This window comes from Crinia signifera, chromosome 9 (genome assembly GCF_055691185.1).
Source record: "Crinia signifera chromosome 9, ASM5569118v1, whole genome shotgun sequence".
Lineage (NCBI taxonomy): Eukaryota > Metazoa > Chordata > Amphibia > Anura > Myobatrachidae > Crinia > Crinia signifera.
In genome coordinates this window covers 59,086,215-59,108,396 of record NC_139225.1, presented here as the reverse complement: position 1 = coordinate 59,108,396, position 22,182 = coordinate 59,086,215, and the positions used below count along the sequence as shown (strand labels likewise).

Here is a 22,182-nt window from a genome sequence, read left to right as displayed (position 1 = left end):
TTCTTTTAATAAATTTATTGTACAGGATACCGTTCTGATTAAATATTTATTCTTTCAGCCAGCGCTGGTACATTTCTTTCATATCCTTTGTATACTAGGAAAGGAATTAAAATGTAGAGATAAGGAGAGTGGACACAAATGGTATGAATTAAGTGAGTGAAGTGAGAAGGTAGGCTTGAACAATCAGATAAGATTTCTGGGCATGTACAACATATGTTATGGTGAAGGAGAAAGTTCCAGAGGAGAGGAGCAGCTTGGGAAAGTCTTAGGTGCAGAGTGGAACTAGGTAATCAGAGGGGAGGCAAGGTGGGACCGTGGGAGTGTGAATGGAGGACTAGGTTGGAAATGCAGGAAAGGAAAGAGCAAATTATTGTTTTCATAGGGATGTAAGAGCTTATGCAGATTTCTGGAGGGGATGTGTAGCCAGTGAAGGAGCAAGGTAAAATTAGTATTACGGGAAGAGTACATGAGTAGCAGCACTGGGTATTAGATTTAAGAGATTAGAATCATTTTACTTAAAGCAAATGCACTATGGGCTAAATCCGATCAGGTAAGTCTATTAATACGCTGTTTAAAAAACTTGTCATTTTTACCTTCATCTGCCATTCTTCAGCTTCAGCCTCCTTCTTCTTTCTGGAAAGTTCCAGATGGCTGATTGTACTTGATAGCTCTGCTAGTTCTGCGGCCTTTAAATCAAAACAAGTCATGTTATTAACTTATACAAGGTCAGAGGCACATTCTGCCACAAATGAAGGCTACAGAATAACGCAATAAATGGTGATATTCTGATAAAGCACTGTGAGGTCATTACTTTAGGAAATATGGATGACAATAAAAAATGTTTTTATGGGAAAAACAGTGACACTGAAATTATATTATACACCGGTTTCCATACAATTAAAATAGTGGCGAAGCTAGAACATTCCATCAGCAGAGATAGATTATCTAAACACACACACATATATATATGTATGTATGTTTATATATTCTATCTCTGCTGATGGAATGTTCTAGCTTCGCCACTAATTTAATTATATGGAAACAGGTGTATAATATAATTTCAGTGTCACTGTTTTCCCATAACATTACAAGAAGGCTGTAGATTACAAGACAAACCCCCCCCCCCCCCAATACATACCAAATATGTATTCAGTCATATGAATATCAGCTTTGTTCCCCATGATTTTATTATATGTTAATGGTTAAATAAAAGTTATTACTGTTCGATTTGAATTTTTCTTTGTAGTTCATAATTTGTTAAAATATAAAAAACAAACAAACAAACAAACATGAACTGGACGACTACCCCGGGGTACAGAGACACCGTATGCGCCTCCTACAGACATGATAGAGCCAGCAATTCATGCAGCATGACTGTATACTCTTTCCTTTATAACTATGTTTCTACAACATCCCTGCAAAGTCTGTCAGCAGTCTGAATATGCAAACGTGTATCCTGTAAATACAGTATCCGCATTACTAAAGAGTTCATCCTTTCTCTATGGGCTGTGCTGACTCACCAGGTGCTCATGACTCTTCTGTTGGTCCTGCGATTGCTTCAGAAGTGCTTCCTTTGCTTCCTCAGCTGCCTGGCGCTCTTTGGCAAGTCTGTCAGCCTCCTCGTGTGCCTTTCTACGCTCTGCCTCTAACTCCAGGGCTTTTCGGGTCTGCTCCTCCAACTCTGTCAAAGATAACCAGGACAATTGCATATATTGCTTTGCAATTGCTATAACTTTTTTCTATGGGTTATCACAGTAGTAAATGGAAAGGCTGTATTTTTTGGTCATCATAGATATTACAGATAAAATGGTTTATTCAGTAAACCAAGGTGCTTTACTAGGTCTGGCGTTTGTATTCCTTGGTAGAAACAATAGAGCACTACTTACAGCTGAAATCCATCTGATAGGGTCCCTGGCACTTTTCCAGCATTAACATTTACTATGCCTGAGCTGTTACCTACTCAGAAAAACGTACAGAATACACAAAGTAACCAGTTCCCTGCATTGATGTATGGTAAATATTACTAGTGTGCAATAGGCTATACTACAGTACATAGTGAAGGAAGTGGTGTCTAGGTCTGTTCTAAACTGAGTAATATTTTGCTGACTACAGTGTATTCCAGGACAAAATCAGACTCAAATGAAAATGGAGATCCGCTCACTAAGTGTTTAACTGAAGCAAAGCAAAAAAAAAGGAGTATCGAAACTAAAAGACTAACTAAACTTAAAATCCCTGTCAAAACTTCCGGTGGAGACCAGGGGGGTGGTCACATGCACGTGGAGCTCCGTGCTCCCAGCCACGGAGCTCCACCACCCCCAGCCTCCGGAGCATCGTGGCGGTGCGGCAGGCAGGGAAGGAAGAAGGTAGAGGAGGCTGGCGGAGGAAGGAGACGGGAACGTGGCAGGCAAAGTGAGCGCCAAAGCGTTGAGCGGCAGGAGGAAGCTGAGAAGAGTTCCGAGCACAGGATGCAGCATCTCCCGGCCAGAGGTGGGCAGTGTTGCAGCCCCTGGCAGCAGATCGATCACTCAGCACCCCCGGCAGCACCCCCATAGACCACCTCCATTGGAGGGCCTGGCACATGTCAGGTCAGGACCAGCTCAATCGGCGAACAACCTCCCCCCAGCCAGGACTGAAGGCACATTGGCCATGGGGCCCACAGCAGGACAGCCGGAGGCCAGCAAGATCACCCCCCCCCCCCCTCCCCAGCAGCTCCGGGTGAACTCAGCGGCAGTGGCACACCCCTGGCCCCTTTGACACTCCCCACCTGCAGATTGGCGGGTATGTGCTCTCTATGTGATAACTATACTGTCACTGCTTATATTGTTACCTACCTGGCTGCTGTAATGACCAATGGTGCCATGGATGACTGCCTAGGCGCTGTGCAGCTCGGCGGGTATGTGTTCCCTGTGTGATAAACTGTACTGTCCCTGCTTATATGGTTACCTGGCTGCTGCAACATCCAGTGGCGCCGCTGATGGCTGCCTAGGCACTGTGCAGCTCGGCGGGCATGTGTTCCAAACATGTAATGTCTTAATGTATTGTATGTAATGTCTCCCTTCATCCCTGCGCAAGCATACAAGGCCAATAAAGTTGATTCTATTCTAAAATGAACACTAAGTAGGGTTTGGGCTTTTAATGTACAATTGTGCTCTAGATATTTGCAGAAAATAAATATCTCCTGCTGTGAAGGAAAATGGATTGCGTATTGCACTTCTTTTTTGTTCTAAAAAACTTAAGGCATTACTTTGTATTTGATATATGGGATTAATATGGTAAACCAGAATCTGTATAACATTCTCAGCCTACTCAGCACAGATTACTAAACACACAGTAAAATGTATGCTATATGCAAGGGGGTTTAGAGATATATTCTTCAGTAAAATCCAGTACAGTTTTCTTAAACCGCAAAAAAGTTATGACTAAAATAAAAACAAATCTACAGACTAAATCTTAAAAATGAAGCAACAAAATAAAGATGTGACATTCTAAGCAGGTGATGGGAGCGGGGCAGCACTGAAGGTCTAATGGTGAGCATTACAGCCTCACAGTGCTGAGGTCATGTGTTTGATCCCACCATGGCCCTAACTGTGTGGAGTTTGTATATTCTCCCCATTCTTGCGTGCATTTACTCCGGTTTCCTCCCACAATCCAAAAATATACTGGTAGGCTATTTAGCTACCAACAAAATTAACCCTAGAATGACTGTGTACATGTGGTAGGGAATATAGAGTGTAAACTCCACTCGGGCAGGGATGATGTGAATGTTCAAATATTCTCTGTAAAGCGCTGCGGAATATGTGTGCGCTATATAAAAAAACGGGTAATTTCAACAGGTTTTTTCAATTGACTTATTTATTAACACTGTCCCTCAAACTAGACGTTAAGAATTCTATTGTAAGCGCATTATCTGGTGCCCAAAGGAGCTATTCAATTGTTGCTCTGTTGGAGCACGTTTGGCTGCCAGCACCTGCATTCCCCTCCCCCACTTAGCATACAACCTCACTGACATATGAAAGTGGTTAAGTAGCAATGAATTGCGACCACTGGGATTATTCTTGTACCTTGGAGATAACGAATGTGGGGAAACGCTAACAGGCAATGGTTAGCTTTCTGTATCTTCCCCTAATGCATTGTACTGTTACTGTCTGAGGAGTCACAACTGTCTGCAGTGCAGGGATGACTGATACAGGTCCATGGCCAATGGCACAGAAATATTTAAGTAAACATTTTCCCAGGCAGCAGATGCAGTAACCAACATTGTTGTAAACACAAGCGGACACTTCTGTTGTAAGAAAACATGTGTGGACATCGAACCTTCCTGGGCTTTCTTAGTCTGGTCTTCTATCTGCCTTAACCTCTCCATCAACTCCTCCTTCTCTCGCTCAATCTTTTCCTTCTCTTTTTCAGCCAGTTCTCTCTTCTTCTTTTCATTTTCCAGCAGGGCCCTGAGAGTCACATGTGAAACAATGAACTTCCAGGAAAAACAATATAAAGGAAGAATAGGTTTCCAGTACCAACATGAAAAAACCCCTTCAATAATGGAGTTGGATAAAAAACATTAGGTACATTCGGCATTAAACAAAAACTATTAAGTGGTCAGTACAATGTTGATTATAAACCCAAGTGGCATCACTGCAGATTCACATTACATGCCTGCTCAGCACCTAACTAGCCAATTACCTATAGTGCAGGCTTCATTACCCAAATATCGGCTCTTGATTTCTATATTTACATTTTCTTTTATCTGATTTTATAAAGAGCATCGCTAATTCATTAGCGCTGGAAAGGGTTTTGTTTTCCTTTTTGACTTAAAAATGTATAACAATTAGATTGTGATAAAGGATTTCATCTGTGGGAACATAACTACAAGTGTCCCAGAAGTGGTGCAGTCATAGCACCCACTATACCACTGAAGGACATCATGGTTATCCAGGAAACAAAACAAGCTTTTGATTTATGTGAAACTCTTGAAAATGACTGAGCCACATGAATTACAAGATTTCTACAACACTGATAATTAAATCTGTTACTTGATAACAATGTGATTCATTCAATGAGGCTGTGAGGAGCCCTAGCCAATGATGATCCCACCTGACCAGCTTACATCACAGGGACACATCACCATTGCTGCCACTATTCTGTAAGGAATGTGCCCATCATACATTTCAGCACTATGCTTCACCTCTCCATCTGCTTCTGGTGCTTCTCCTCCCTTGCCTGAGCTTTCATTTGCTGCACCTCAATGGTGTCCGGCTTCCGGCGACGCATGTACAACTCATGGTTCCCCATGCATAGTGCCAATATTCGCTTGTTGATTCGTAATCGGGGGGCATAGAATACAAAGTCCTGAAATACACAGACATACTAAATAGGATCCTCGATCTACTAAGGCAGTTCAATTATGGTAAAAAATGGTATCTATAGTTGAATTGTTTTGTTATTTCTAAAGGAAGACACTGAATGTTCGGGTATAATAATGGACCCAGGAATGTGGGCATTTAAAATTTGAAATCTTGCCCATAACTCCTCCCCTCTATACCAAATGCCTTCATCCAACTATTAATGTTTATAAAGTCCCACAAGAAATTATGGAAAAGAACACACGGTACTTGTTTCCTAGCACGGCCACAATCTTATGGATCGTGTACCTTTAAGTTAAGGTACACGATCCATACGATGGACCCGATTTCCTTTGAAATCAGGTCCATTTTGCCGGCTAGGAGACAATATCGGGGGCATCGCGTCTGTCGGGACCATTAACATTGGTCCCGACGCGATGCCCCCGATTTTTCCATAGGCTTCAATGTTAAAAGATTTTTTAACATTGAAATCCTGAAAAAATGTGAAAAATGTGAAATGGGCATTTCACATTATAGATGTCCCCGTCGTCATCCCACGATAGACGCCAACCCGAAGCGTGGCGAGCGCAGCGAGCCCACGAGGGGCGGCGGTGCGCGTCCTCCGACCTTTTCATTCCCCTACTATCCACGTCGGCGTGGAGTTGAGAATAGAATAGTGTGGCGAGCGCAGCGAGCCACCGAGCCCGAAGCGTGGCGAGCGCAGCGAGCCCCGCGAGGGGACGCGGATAACTTCACAGGTACACGCGTCCCCTCGCGGGGCTCGCTACGCTTCGGGCTCGGTGGCTCGCCACACTATTCTATTCTCAACTCCACGCCGACGTGGATAGTAGGGGAATGAAAAGGTCGGAGGACGCGCACCGCCGCCCCTCGCGGGCTCGCTGCGCTCGCCACGCTTCGGGATGGCGTCTATCGTGGGGTGGGGTGTACGCCGTGAAATTTGGGGGGGTTGGGAATATTTTACATTGAATCCAATGTAAAATCGGGTCCCAGGGACCCGATTTACATTTCATTCAATAAAAAATCGAAAATCGGTCGATCGCATCGCATGCGACCAAATCGCATGCGATGCGATCGACCCGATTTTTCCGACACGACCACCCCGATGTAAATCGGTGTGGCCGTGCTAGGAAACAAGTACCGAACACACACTTTCTCAATCAAACCCCCCAATTCCCATAGTGGACGAAAAAATAAAATTTATTCAATGTATGTAAAAACATCCTGTTCTATTTCCCATTCTAGTCTGGGTTAATGGTAATGTCTCAAAGATGCCAGTAGTGGTGATCTTCCTCCAAAAGAAACCACCCTAGATAAAAACGGATGAAACCTGTAGAAACTGGTGTATGTGTGAGATAGGTGGCTGTCCCTACTCACTTTGCGATCTGGTCGAGAAATGCTTTGATATTTTAAAGGAAGAGTTTGCCCAGAGTCTGCACTGTAAGCTTGATGATTTGTAGAAAGAATACCTCTAACGTCTTGGAGACCAGCCAACTCCTTTTATTGTTCATAAGTGAGGACCCAACTAACTTCTTAGCGATACTCTTCAGAACAAATGTGGAAACCATTACCTCCCTTGCGCTCTGGTTTGTTTCAGCTGGTAGTATTTTCATTGGCATGTTCCAAATTCTGAAATGGTCCAGTTATACAGTTCATTCAATTCAAATAGAGATAAAAAAATAAAAAAAGCCTTACAGTATGTAGGGTACACACCAGGACGACCATGATCGTGCGACCATCGTGAAATGATTTCCTTTGAAATCGCACAAGGGTTTCACGATGAATCAGAATACATGATATGCACACAATCCAATGTAGTTGACTAATCTTTACTGCAGTAGGCAAATCTTAAGATGTATGTTTAGACATTATAAATGAGTAAAGGATTTTCATTAACTGGATGATACATAAAACTATTTCATCTCACTATGCTGCAAAGATGTTTACTAATTGAGTAAAGATTGACAAGGGACAATGCCTGACCTGTTAAAAATATCCAGGTGTATTTTCCCAACCACTTCACCAGCCTATAGGTTTAAGCTTATCACACTCTTTTTGTGAACCATAGCCTATTGGCTCTACTATTAAACTGCACCGGTGTTTGTGCGAATTTCAGTGCAGCAATTACTTCATTTTATTCACCGATCCTCCCGGCGAGTCTACTCCAGTGGCGGCTGTGCAGCACACTGACTGCACAACAGCTCGCTCCCTGGTCAAATCATCAGCAAACACGTCATTGGGCGGCGGCAGCCTTGAAGGTAAACTTGAGCCGTCCGTGAGTACTAGCTCCTGTCTGTCTTGGACATTTCTCCTATACAGGGCTCTGAAAGTATGATTTGAAGCGGTGACAAAGTGCCTATATACCAAAAGTCCGAGCCGTAAAATCTTTGGATGCACGCCAGCTGACTACTCTGTTTAAGTAGATATAAATCTGCCATTGATCAAGTATTTTATCAACCAGAATAAACCTCTGGGATTATACTTTTGCTGATCGGAACTAATTTATGACACCTCACGTAAAACGAAAGTAGGTGCTAGTTTCCACCTCATTGTTATTATAAGCACTGGACACTTTATATCTCTGGAGACCTTTGAATAAAAAAACAGGACTTAGTATACTATGCAGTCTCAAGAATCCGAGTGTGATCATAATTATATCTATTTTAATTGATAAACTAATGGTGTGTAATTGTGAATGTTTTTATTTCATTTGAATTTAAAAACTTAAAAATGTATTACTGTATAATTAATATATGAATTTACAATTATACAGTTATACAGCGCTCTCTTAAAAGATATGTGTATAGATTTATTTCTAGACACAAATATCTCTTTGTGTTTACTTTGGTCAATTGAGCAAATCGCCAGACTGCCATTGGGAGCAGCCAATTGTCCATCCAAATTATTCATCCAGTTAATGTAACTAATTATTATAATATTGATTGTTACACAATTTAAAGTAAAGTAAAACATAATTTTTTGCGCCCGATTGTTTTTTTTTGTTGATTGTGTAAAATCTCTAATCCGACCGGCGATGGCGTGCATCGGATCGGAATTGTACTGAAAACAGGTACAATTCTGCTATTTTTACATACAAATCAGTCGCACGACTGATCGAAATCGGGGGTTTGGAGCTCAAATCCTCCTGGTGCGTACCCAGCATTATACATCAGTACAATATTGTTGGGAGAGTTGATGCCCCATAAGTGTCCAAAAAATAATAGGAGGATGGTGTACTGGTCCCTTTTAGAGTGCAGATACCAATTGTGGTGTATCACCTGAATGTGAACAAGTCAGAGTCATTCCGTCATTATAGGTATGACCCAGGAGTAGATCACAGAAGTGTAAAATAAACCTCTATGAGCTTTCTATCATTCTGTTTTCTTATGGAAACATATATGTAAGAGCTAGCACTGTATGAACTGTCCATCACATTCAGGTAATAACGGTACAGCCTGGACTATGAATAGGCCCTGTACACCAGCCTCCTATTATTGTTTGGACACTCTTCCATCAATATTACATTATTGCGTTTTATATCTGCTTTCCTAGGATAAAGTATATCACTGGACCATTTGAGAATTTGGAACACCATAAATAAGAACATACTACCAGCTGTCCATAGCGCAAGTGAGGTAATGGTTTTCATATTTGTTCATATGTGTAAATTGGTGACTTATTTGTGACCCGTGCTGCTTTGGGGTGCAGTCTCATAAGTACAGTTGTTCTGAAGAGGATTGGTAAAGAAATAAACAAACAAACACTGTATAATGGTTAGAATTTAGATTCCCAATATCCAGATTCCTATGCTAAAGGGGAACCATTTTTGTCTGAAAAGATTGCTTGGTGTAAAGTACAGCCAATGGTCGTGGAAAAGGAGATCTACAGGACAGAGTACCCAGCTCTGAAACTCACCTAACAGGTATAACTAAAGGAAACATTTTAGGTGCAGAATTCAACTCAAGGGATCACCACATTACCAGTAACACAGTGAAAGACAATTACTAAAGTGTAAAAAAACAGCCCATAACTCGTACATTTATCTGCAGCCTTGACTATTCAGATGCCCAAAGACTCTGGGAAACAAGCCAAGGAAGACTGCTCTGCAATTCCAAAGGCCGATATAAATGGTTATGAGCATACAAGTGCGAGACCCAATTGTTTTTTTGTTTTTGTTTTTTAGCAGACTGAAAAAAAAATGCCAACGCACATGTAATAGGGTACGATTTACAAAACAAACCAAACAATAAACAGAGTGGAGTCCCCACCACTGACTTCACCTATCCAGGGCTAAAGGTCGGGGCTGACCCCGGCACCCCTAAGCTGTGGGTGCTGGGCTGATTTTTTTTATGCAAATATAAAACAAAAAACATTGGGTCGTGCAGTGGAACAAAAAGTCAGGGCAAGTCTCCCCCACATGCATAGACTTAGAGAACCACAAGCCCCAGCATGCGGGGCATTAAAGTTCCCGCTGGGATTTGTAGTCCCACTGCACGACCAATGTGAAAATAAAGAGAGACACCGAATAAAGTACAACTTCACCAAAGTCATTGGTGGTTAAGCGGTTCACTGACCGGCTGCACTGCGGTCCAGAGTGGGTGCTGTCCGTAAGCAGTATGGTGTGCATCCACACACCGTTGTCCTGCTCATGCTGGTAACTTATGAGCAGGGGTGTGGTCAGCCTTTTCTGGAGCTGCAGGCTGTGCTAGCTCTTGCACATACGGCTGCGACAATATTTGGTCATATTTAGGGTGCGATCTAATACATTTTGGCAAGAAGATCACCAATACACACACACACATTCTCAAAATTACTGAATTCCAAAGTCACATCACCCAGGTAACTACAGTATAACTAGCCATATGTTACAGCATGTTAAGACTTCCTGTTCTTGGCTTATTTGAATATAGCCTCAGTAAGGTTCACCCTCCTCATATATTGCAATAAAACAATACTGTAAGTGGTCGCCACCCTCATCACGGTCAGAATCTGACTAATACCAAACTTACTGTACAGTAATACCCTTTCTTGTGCAAAGGAGCCAGGACCGACATATTTCTGCGGTTTACGACTGTTTCCCAAGCATTGCAAATGATTAAGCTTCAATAGGCATACATATACTTACTGGTGCTTTTTTGTCAATAGGTTTTATAACAAATTTTTTATCATTGAATGAGATATTCCTGATCTCACTCCAAGGGAAACCAATCTTTGGAGTCAACCTGCAAAATGACAGAAAAAAAAATGGAGAGAAATTAGTGATATTTCCATGTCATCTCAATATACATTAGCATTGGTTTCAGAGTATGCCACAATGTCCAGTACACTGGCATAGAACACCCTCCCCAAATTAAAAAAAAAAACTCTCAATCCCACTTTGTACATCAAACCTTTGTTAACATGAAGCGAAAACAAAACCGCAATATAAAAGGCAACACAACACATAAGGAACACCACTAAAAGACAACCAGCAATGAAAACAAAGAACCCTCAAACATATACAGTAAGTGGCGTGAATAAGTCTCTAAATCTGAAATAAAATAAAAACTCACTATGATGTGACAGTGCAGAGTACTTCACATTGTACCCAAATATAGAAATAGAAAAATATCCCAGACCCTAAAAGAAAAAAAAAACCTTGTTCTAAAATTTACCAAATAGGCTCTAAAATAGATGTTTAAGTAGTGTTTTGAGAGTTTTTATGAATGCGAGTAAAATGGCAACATATACTGACCCAGCATTCTGCCAAATTTATTAACATATAATGACTTGGAAAATGTTACAGTGCAACTGTGCCCTCTTGTGTACTGCATCTGTCATTACAAGGTGATTGCATAAAATAATCAATAGCCGATGATTTTTTTAAACAAACTATACTCATTGGCAGTTCATGTTACATTGTGAGGTCTTCCACAGCTGCTGAACAAAGGGAGGGTAAAATTGCTGATTTATGGTACCCACACAGGGAGTGATTCTCGGATTGGTTTTGAACTTTGACTTCAAAATGCATTGCTTGTGGTTTAAATCGCACCGGGTTTCTTTTGGCTTGCAATGTGTGCTCCAGTGTAGTTCATATCGCAAGCAAAAAAGTATGTGCAGGCAGTACTTTGTACTAGATCCCATCCCATGTAGATCAAATGGTATGCTGTTGTAGTGTATCGCATGTGATTTGAACTAGATGCGATCTAGTACAACACGCACCTAGCACCCTGTGTGAGCACCTTACGTACTAGTCATAAGGTGCCCACACACTAGAAAGATTTGTGATCGTAAGATGTGCGCATAAATTAGCCTTGAAATCTTTTGTCCGTCCTGGACAAAAGATTTCAGGCCAGCGCGCATCATCACCAAAGATTTTTCTTAAGATCCCGTGTGCATTCCTATGGATCTTTTGTTAAATCTTCTGATCTTTCGTGCAGCATGTAAGATCAGAAGATTCAGCTAAAGATCCACGGGAGCGCGCATCGGACCGATATTGGACGATTTTCAACCGATTATCGGTAAACATCGGACGATATATATGCCAATTTATCGGAAATCGGCCCAAAAATCGTTCTAGTGTGTGGGCACCTATAGACTAGTAAACAGTAAATCAATTACTCAGACTGACAAACGTGGACAGCAAAGTGACATGCATGGATAACCTTCCAATGACACAGCTAGTATGAAGTGTTACGGTAATATATAAACAGCCTGCGCTGCGAGTAATGCAATGAATCATCATTCTAACATTAAGGGTCAATCATATTAACTGTGAATGGGGCAATTTGCATTCAGTCTACATCACCGCAATTCACCCCCTCATGGCCCGATTATATCCCGGGCTCAGGGATAAATCTGGGAGTATGGCGGCAAAATAAGTGAAGTGTGGCATAAACTCATAATTAGTAATAAAAAAATAGCATCCACACATAATGGATAAACTAAATGATAAACTAATTCCAATGCAGCAGGTATATCGTGAGTGTTTAGATTCTAAAATGCAGGTTGAGTTTGCTTACATCTCATAGATGAAAACAAGATGAAGAGACAAGAAATGGCAAACACAACAAGGTACTATGTACTGGTTATTCTGATGCCTCCATGTTTTGCTGGGTAATCACACATGAAAAATGCTGGCTTCTTATTTAAAGAAATAGTTACTTGTCGTTCTGTTCATAAATGTTCAGTCCCAAAGCATCCACTCCAAGCCAGAGCTCTGATCCCTTCTTATTCTTAATGCTAAAGTAGTTCACTCCGTACATCTCCAGATCCTGGGCAATTTTCAGGTACTCTAGAATAGCATCCTCCCTGCACAATATAAAACTTTGTTAAATAGGAGTGTACTGTAGAAAACAAAACTGTAAAAATAATAAAGTAACCATACACTGAAAATTCAATGCACGAAACCATTTGCCCCAAACCCTGCAAGTCAGGGATAGCAACACTCAACTTCAAGTACATCTTTAATAAGTAACGAAGTAGTGTATAAGATAATATCAATCAAAAAGTAAGTCAGAAAAGTAAGGACATACAAAGTTACTTTACTACTGGCCTCTCAGGGGTTGCTGTAAAAATGCATTGCAGAAGAGCCGCTCCTGGGAAAGGCTTAAACCAGAGGTGTCCAAACTTTTTGCGAAGAGGGTCATATTTGGTGAAGTGTAAATGACATTCTTTGAATCATTAATCACATCAGAATGGTCCCCCACTCTGCCCCTTCACTGTATTTCCCCCAGCCTGCCCCCAGTCACTGTATGTCCCCCACTCTGCACCCATTCACTCTGTCCCCCAGCCTGCCCCCCCTTCTCTTAATGTCCATCAGTGCCTCCATTCATTGTATATCCCCAAGCCTGACCCTCCTTCACTGTATGACTCCCATTCACTGTATGACCCCCATTCACTATGTACCCCACTCTGCCCCCATTCACTGTATGTCCCCCAGCCTGCTCACCCTTCTCTGAATGGCCATCACTGCCTCCATTCACTGTATGTCCCCCAGCCTGACCCTCCTTCACTATATGTCCCCCACTTTGCCCCCTCCCTTCTCTGTATGTTTCCCAGCGCCTTGTGTGAGCCAGAGGAAGGAAAGGCAAAGCAGGCACTGCAAGGACAGGAGATGCTTGGGCTCCCGCTGCTGCCCTCCTCCACTCTGCATGTTACCGGAGCAAGCTTCCCCCTTGTCCCCCTCCCCAAACACTGCTGTCACTGTGATTGTCGAGTAGGGTGATATACGATTGCAGCAGCAGGTGTAGGACGCCAAACATCTGACTGTGGCGGCCGGCACCTCATCACTGCAGCAGACAGCAAGGTAAAGGCGCGCTCGCCGGGGCCCCACCTTTAGTGTCCTGTGCTTCCCACATCTGATGCTCTGCCCGCTTCCAGCTGGAGGCCGTGGGACGCTTGAAATGACAGCACGGGCTGCAATTGGCCCCCCGGGCCTGACTTTGGACATGCCTGGCTTAAACTCAAACAATGGAGAGGTTGAAAAATTACCCCAAACATCTTCCATTAAAAGATGGTATACAATCAGTGTGGCCAATCCCGGGATCGGCAGGATCCCGGGATTTGGTAAAAAAACAAAAAAAAAAACAAAGCCGGGATTTGAATCCCGGGATTGGACCTTCAAATCCCAGGATTAGCTGTGCGTGTGCAAATCTAATGCCGGGCAGCATCTGAGCCCCTGCTCAGATGCTGCCCTGGTGTTCCCGGATCCCAGGACTGCAGCGGGTATGGGCAGTGCTGCCTGCGAAGTGTGACCTCTTACCGTCACGCTGCGCAGGCCGCACCGCCCATATCCGCTCCAGAGTGAATGACCGCACACCGCTGAGTCCTGTAGCTACAGCCGCCCACCCTCCGACTCTGCTACCCGCCCGCTAGTGAGGCACCACTGCTGTCTGACTGCCCGCTCATGTACGTAAATGAGCAGGGTGGCCGGAGTAGGGGGTGCCCTTGCTCACGTGTGTGTACAGCATAGAGATCTCAACCTCGGGATTGAGCATTTTTCAATCCCGATTCCCGGGATTGAAAAAATGCCCCGGGATTGGCATATTGGTATACTACTGTTCATATCAAAAATAAAAAGTATACAACTGCAAGTGGAATTTTCTCAGAAGACTATCTTCTGAGGACACCCTCACTATACCACGAGGGAGAAACTAGTCAAGAACGGGGAAAATTATTGCTCAACTTAAATTGTCCATTGGTCTAAGATTCTGATCTGGACCGGCACCCACCGATGAATTGCGGACTTTTGGCCAACATAACCAAACATCAAACTTAGCCCTCTACCTCCAGAGAAATCAAGAAGCGTCCAGACTGCGGTGAATGGAGACCTGCAGCGATCCTGCACCACCCGCCCCATTGGCAACCACCATCCATCTCACACAAAGGACAGGAGAGGTAACATCGCGGCAGAGATTGCTCCCGGCTTTCGGCTCACATTACACCTTATTCCATCTACTACAGCGAAGGTTACTCCCGGCGTTGGCTCCAAATACAACAGAACCACGCCGGTAGAAGCGACCTATTGACTTTCCGGTACTTGTTTCCTAGCACGGCCACGGGGTGGTCGTGTCGGAAAAATCGGGTCGATCGCATCGCATGCGATTTGGTCGCATGCGATGCGATCGTCGCGACCGACCGATTTTGGACCCGATTTTTTTTTTTTTTATTAAATGTAAATCGGGTCCCTGGGACCCGATTTTACATTGGATTCAATGTAAAATATTCCCAACCCCCCAAAATGTCACGGCGTACACCCCACCCCACGATAGACGCCAACCCGAAGCGTGGCGAGTGCAGCGAGCCCGCGAGGGGTGGCGGTGCGCGTCCTCCGACCTTTTCATTCCCCTACTATCCACGTCGGCGTGGAGTTGAGAATAGAATAGTGTGGCGAGCGCAGCGAGCAACCGAGCCCGAAGCGTGGCGAGCGCAGCGAGCCCCGCGAGGGGACGCGGATACCTTCACAGGTAAACGCGTCCCTTCGCGGACTTCACAGGTGTCCGCGTCGCCACGGACACCTGTGAAGCCCGCGAGGGGACGCGTATAACTGTGAAGGTATCCGCGTCCCCTCGCGGGGCTCGCTACGCTTCGGGCTCGGTGGCTCGCTGCGCTCGCCACACTATTCTATTCTCAACTCCACGCCGACGTGGATAGTAGGGGAATGAAAAGGTCGGAGGACGCGCACCGACGCCCCTCGCGGGCTCGCTGCGCTCGCCACGCTTCGGGTTGGCGTCTATCGTGGGGTGACGACGGGGACATCTAAAATGTGAAATGGGTCATATTGGCCCATTTCACATTTTTCACATTTTTTCAGGATTTCAATGTTAAAAAATCTTTTAACATTGAAGCCTATGTAAAAATCGGGGGCATCGCGTCGGGACCTATGTTAATGGTCCCGACCGACGCGATGCCCCCGATATTTTACCTTTCCCGACACGATTTCAATGTTAAAATATTTTTTAACATTGAAGCCTATGGGGAAATCGCGGGCATCGCGTCGGGACCATTGTTAACGGTCCCGACCGACGCGATGCCCCCGATATTTTGTCCTAGCCGGCCAAATGGACCTGATTTCAAAGGAAATCGGGTCCATCTTATGGATCATGTACCTTAACTAAAGGTACACGATCCATAAGATTTGTGGCCGTGCTAGGAAACAAGTACCGACTTTCCTGCCCTATTCCATCATCCCCCTGTCCTGCGGTAATAAACCCTTAAAGATAAGGACTGACACAAAGTGCCTGGAAGCATTTGGTCTAGCGACATTTGCCTTTTATCTGCCACAAATTGGTACAATTTATCTCTGGACACCATTGTTATAAATTACACAGTGGAGGCTCCCCACATACACATCCCCCCTTCAATACAAGGACTTGAGTGGGTAAGAGCATTGGAGCTACAGTTTGATGACATTTGACCTCTGGATAAATTTTGAGCAATATTTAAAATAGATTCTTATTTTATTTATCATGTTATATCTATTCACAAATGAATTGTTTTAAAATGTGTCTTTTTATTAATTAAATATATTGATATATTAAGTGCGCTCTCTCTTTTTAGTTGAATTTTGGTTATGTTGGTTTAGTTGTTGGGAGCAGCACCGTAACCAATTAATGCTGTGGTACATTTAAAATTATATACTGTCTATTTTTTATTTAACTTAATTTTTATAATTTGCGCCTGATATACCATCGGTATAATTTGGCTAATTACTGCTTATAGCTATTCCTACCAAATTATTTAACTAGTACAGTCATTAATTGCAAGGTGTTTTTTGCGAACAATTAAGTTCTCAAACTCTGTCCACAGGACCCCATCAATTCTGTGATGCCTGGAGAGAACTCCACTACACTACTCGGTCAACCTTTTTACCGAATCCTCATATCCTAAAGAATCCAGCATTACTCACTTGAAGCCAAAACACCATCCTCAAAGTTCAAACCTCTCTTAGACGTTTTACTAACCTGCATTTAAAAGTGTTTACAAACCACCTTCTACTTCCATATATAAAATATTTCTGTAACCTAGTTATAACCTTCAAATAAAATTTAAGCCCTCTGAAAATCCTTATCTTAATATGATGGTAAAACCTCAGAATCCTTCCAAATTCTTGGGTTTCCTTTGGGTCTCAGCTGTGGCCACTTCCCATTAGGCTGTGCACCTCCCCACCCTGTGCTCATTTTTAACTTTGTAAAATTGTTGTGGCAAAATCTAGGACAGGATGATAACCATATTTCAAGCTTTATATTTTAAATTAAACTTTTAATTCTACCCTTAAAAAGGACACATTAACAATTGACATACAACTGCATTAACAAATGATTGTTGAAATTGATTGAAATGCAGCATTCTACTATCAGTCATGCTGAATGTGTCCTTTACAAATACAGATACAGGTTTGTCCTCCATTCCCTACAAGTCGAGTCACACAATGCAGGAGTTCCATGTGATCGGCAGTGTCAAGCATCTTTACATGTAACTTTTCCATTACAATGCATCTTATTTGCAGAATAGAGTGAAGACGACAAATTTTACGGGATACGGTCATTAGGTCGACAGGCAACATGATTGGTAAACTGTACATTTTAGGACTCAGGTGCTTCAATTATCATTTTAAGCGAGTCCTGTTAATTTTGACAGTACTGCTTTCCTAGCACTGCGCCCGTCTCATTGATTGTATGCCTTAAGTTTATGGGTGCCCATACACGTACCAATTACCTGGTACTTTTTGTGCTAAAATAGCATCGTTTTGCATGCGTTGTGCATGCGATTTGATGCTATGTTAGCACAAAAAGTACCGGATAATTGGTACGTGTATGGGCACCTTAAGGTACTTAAGGCATACAATCAACACCATGGACCCGATTTTTTAATCTCATGGATCTTATGCATGCATAAGATCCATGAGATAAAAAAATCGTGAGCCCCCAATAACCATTGTTAACGCCACCAGCACTATCAACCCGAAGCGTGGCGAGCGCAGCGAGCCCGCGAGGGGCGGCGGTACGCGTCCTCCGACCTTTTCATACCCCCACTATCCACGTCGGCGTGGAGTTGATTTTATATAGTGAGCCCGAAGCGTGGTGAGCCCCGTGAGGGGACGCGGACTACTTTACATGTATATTCTGCGTCCGCTCGCCACGCTTTGGGCTCGGTGGCTCGCTGCGCTCGCCACACTATATAAAATCAACTCTACGCCGACATGGATAGTGGGGGTATGAAAAGGTCGGAGGACGCGTACCGCCGCCCCTCGCGGGCTCGCCACGCTTCGGGTTGGCGTCAATAGTGGGGTGGCGTTACCAATGGGGGGGCCATTTCACCCATGAGGGGGGTTAGCAAATAAAATTGGGGTTTTGGGGGCTTTTTACATTGATTCCAATGTAAAAATCTCGTCGATCGCATCAGCTCATGCATCTTATGCCGCCCAAACACATAAGATGCATGAGATGCTTGCAATGTAAAAATCTCGCCCATCTTGTCGATCACGTCAATTGCATCATCTCATGCCGTACAAACACATAAGATGCATGAGATGCTTGAGATATAAGCCCCGCACATACAATCTAGATCGTGGGCGCCGTGCTAGGAAAGCAGTACCGTTTTGACTACGGATTTCTGGTACATAAGTCAACAACCAGTCAAAATTTCTGAAGGTAGTTCTTAAAAAATCCAAAAATAAACCCAAAAAGGCCCTGAACATTCAGCACAATTATCACATCTACAATCAAAACTATTGTTTGGAAACTAATTGAAGTACGTGGATAAGGGGTTAAGGGTCAACAGTGTCATCTAGGGCAACATACAAAAAGGTTGACGGAGAAAACATCGACATGGAAATGGTTGACAAGAAACGGTTGAGATGCGTTTTTCATGTGTAAATTTGTAGATTTCACCAAATACACCTTTAAATTAGTGTACCGCACCACTCTGCATGCTTTTGGCACACTAACACTTATGTGGACCTTTTCATGCTTTGACCAATGCCATGTCAACCTTGTTCATGCCGGCCATATGGTGTCAACCTAGAAACTGTTGACCTATCAAATGGATACGCAAGTACATTACATCACAAAGAATTTGTACGGATCAGTACTTTATTTAGAATAGGAACTCTCCCTGTCTGGTTCACATTTGCACATTTCCTCTATCGCTACAAGCAATGGTCTTACCTTAGCATTCCCCTATGTTCTTCATGCCAGACATGGATTCTATCCTCCCATTGGTCTTTTGAAAGTTTGTGCTGTTCTAGAACTCTAGATTAAAAAAAAAAAGTTTATTTTTATTTAAAATGAATAATTCAGGAGGGTGGGACGACAAAAAAGTACATTTGTTATATACAGAATGCATACAGTTATGGTATATCTGTATATTTGAAATGACCTGTTATTAGGTATATTTTATAGATCATAGACCAGGCTTTCCCAACCAAGGTCCTCAAGGGACACCAACAGTGCAGGTTTTAGTGATATGCAGGCTTCAGCACAGGTGACTTAATCAGAATCTCTCAGATACTAATTAAGTCACCTGTGCTGAAGCCTGGATATCACTAAAACCTGCACTGTTGGTGTGCCTTGAGGACCGTGGTTGGGAATGCCTGTCATAGACCATAATATTCGTGCCACTAAGTGGATTTTTTTCCTTTCTTACATCAGCCCCTTTCTCCTAATGTTTTATGTTCCCCTCTCTCTGCTACATATAGGGGGGTATACAATGTTGGTCGTGCTCCCGCAGCCATCTCCTGAAGGGGGAGATGGCTGCAAGGCCCTATACAATGCTGTCTTCCGACAGCATTGAACAGGGGTTCTCGGCAGAACGAGCCCGACATCACAAGCTGTCGGGCTCGTTCTGCCGAGAAAAGCCGGAAATAGGCGAGTTCCTGGCCGGAGCTAGTCTATTTTCACCCTCAACTCGCGGCCACATTGAATCCCGACCACCCAGCTCAAGTCGAGCAAAGAGAGAACGGGACAGGGGTACGGCTGTCGAGCTTGCTCGACAGCCGTGCCCCTGACATTGAATACCCACCATAACCATACTTGCCTACCTGACCCACTCCTGCTCTATTCCACCCGAGGTACATTGGACCGACAAGCTGGGAATTTAACCGGAACCATCTCCAGGTCCCCAGATGAGACCCTGATGTTTTGACCATTAATGATGGTAACTATAAACAAATTTATTGGCCCATGAACTACCTCATTCACTTTCTGGAGCTAAGTGCATGCATTGACCATTTTTGAAAACCCCCCTTTTTTTATTCATTGCGCAATATATACCGGTATTTAAGTATATGTATTATACATTTTTTTCTTAGAGAGTACTCTCTTTATTTGTTGTATGTGAAATAAATGTATTTGTATTTTACTATATAAACTGTGTTTGGTCATCATTCAGAACAACCCAATGCTGTATACCCCCTCTTTTGAGTTCCTGGCCGGAGCTCGTCTATTTCCACCCTCAACTCGCGGCCACATTGAATCCCGACCGCCCAGCTCAAGTCGAGCAAAGCGAGAACGGGACAGGGGCATGGCTGTCGAGCTTGCTCGACAGCCATGCCCCTGACATTGAATACCCACCATAACCATACTTGCCTACCTGTCCCACTCCATGCGGGAGAAAATGCTCTGTTCCTGGTCTTCCCTGGTAATGTATGATTGCAATCACCTGTGGGGAGCTAGGTAAAGGTGTTTCACCACAGGTGATGGCAATCATACATTACCAAGGAAGCCCAGGAACAGAGCATTTTCTCCTGCATGGAGAGGGTCAGGTAGGCAAGTATGCATATAACCTCTAAGAAGGGACCACTCTTAGGAGGGTATTAAAGCTGGCAAAGAGGATTGTGAGATAAAATACTCGCAAATCTAGCCTTACATTTTGAAGGCTGTTTGATCACAGACTAAAGCTGATGGGCTGGTACTTAATCGCTCACAAATTTCTCTCCCCCCAAGCTTTGGTAAATACCCCCTTCCCATTGTTTTATTCAAGCTCCTCAGGACATAGAGAGAAGTAACATCACCAATTAAATCACATTAGGATTGGTCTCGGGAAGCCAACATGTTGATATCTGCCTGACATTATCCCTCTTCCAACCACTCAGATGCACGCAAGTTAAGCGACCACTATCCAGGACGCAGGACAAGCCTGGCAAGATAATCATACTCATTTTCCATATTCCTGAAGTGAACACTGTCAATATTGCCACTGCATTTTGTTCTGCCGAAAGTATGATCCCACTGTTTCCTTCTTTGTGATAGTGGTGTGGCACGACTGATTCTGTGTATTCCTTGCTATAGAAAATGGCCATAAACAGTATAGCATTTTAATTCTAGGACAGTGGCTCCCAACCCTGGTCCTCAAGTACCCCCAACAGTGCACATTTTCCAGGTTTCCACACAGAATCACAGCCAAAATAATTAGCTCCACCTGTGGATCTTTTAAATATAGTGTCTGAATAATGAGGGCACCTCCCAAGTGACATGGAAAACCTGCACTGTTGGGGGTACTTGAGGACCAGGGTTGGGAACCACTGTTCTAGGACATGGATTACCAAACCAGGCTCCCACAGTAGAACAGAGATATTGAAAATGGAAATGAAGGTCAAGGCCACAGTGCAGGCAGTTTTCCTGATGGTGTGGAAATGTGCACATGCATAAACCAGGAAATTCCAGGCTGCAGATCCTGCATTCGGAGGGTAAAAATGCGAGCTCCTCTGCTTGATTGACAGGAGGAATGGGGGTGTCCAGCACTTATACAAACAGCATTGTTCTGGTAAAAGAACAATCCTCAATGTTTAATTTCTCCGATACCTCAATCCCTTTACAATAAGAGAATGTTCTGAAACCTATCTGGTGGGCCACCCATTAGAGAAGGAAACCATAAGGGGTAAGCTAAGTGCATATATACCTGAAATCATTGAAAGTTATGAATAAATCACATGTATTGTGCTGTAACAGCTACAGCTATAAGGGATATCTTTAGAAGTATAACGGGGAGAGATAAAAGCTCCCCCTGAGTTTCTGGATGACAAAAACACTGCTTAGCGTCTCTATAGTTTTTCCTTTTTACGTACTAAGTAGCACAAACAGCTTTTATTGTACTGTGTTGTAACAGCTACAACTGTAAGTGATATCTTTATAAGTATAATGGGGAGAGATCAAAGCTCCTCAAATTCCTAGATGACAAAAAAATCTGTGCTTAGTACTCAAATAGTAAATTCTGTATGGAGATGCGAAGTAAATAATTAATTAAAATGGGCTTGAAGCTTAATTTCTCCTGTTTTGTTGGTCCAATGTGCTCAGAACCGGGTTCTTATGGAAGGGGAGACATTTAGCTTCCAGAGAATTTAAAC

At 43.3% G+C, this 22,182-nt stretch overlaps 1 protein-coding gene across 1 annotated transcript in view; it reads right to left on the bottom strand.

The window, feature by feature from the left end:
- The window catches only part of MSN (moesin), a 130,665-nt gene that overhangs the window by 5,328 nt on the left and 103,155 nt on the right, over positions 1–22,182 (bottom strand). Inside the window, exons 5-11 of the mRNA XM_083159115.1 lie at positions 19,007–19,090; positions 12,501–12,647; positions 10,483–10,579; positions 5,183–5,346; positions 4,315–4,445; positions 1,521–1,681; positions 594–686 (exon numbers count right to left, since the gene is read on the bottom strand). Coding sequence (XP_083015241.1) covers positions 594–686; positions 1,521–1,681; positions 4,315–4,445; positions 5,183–5,346; positions 10,483–10,579; positions 12,501–12,647; positions 19,007–19,090 — 877 coding nt within the window. The remainder of the gene's footprint in view (positions 1–593; positions 687–1,520; positions 1,682–4,314; positions 4,446–5,182; positions 5,347–10,482; positions 10,580–12,500; positions 12,648–19,006; positions 19,091–22,182) is intronic.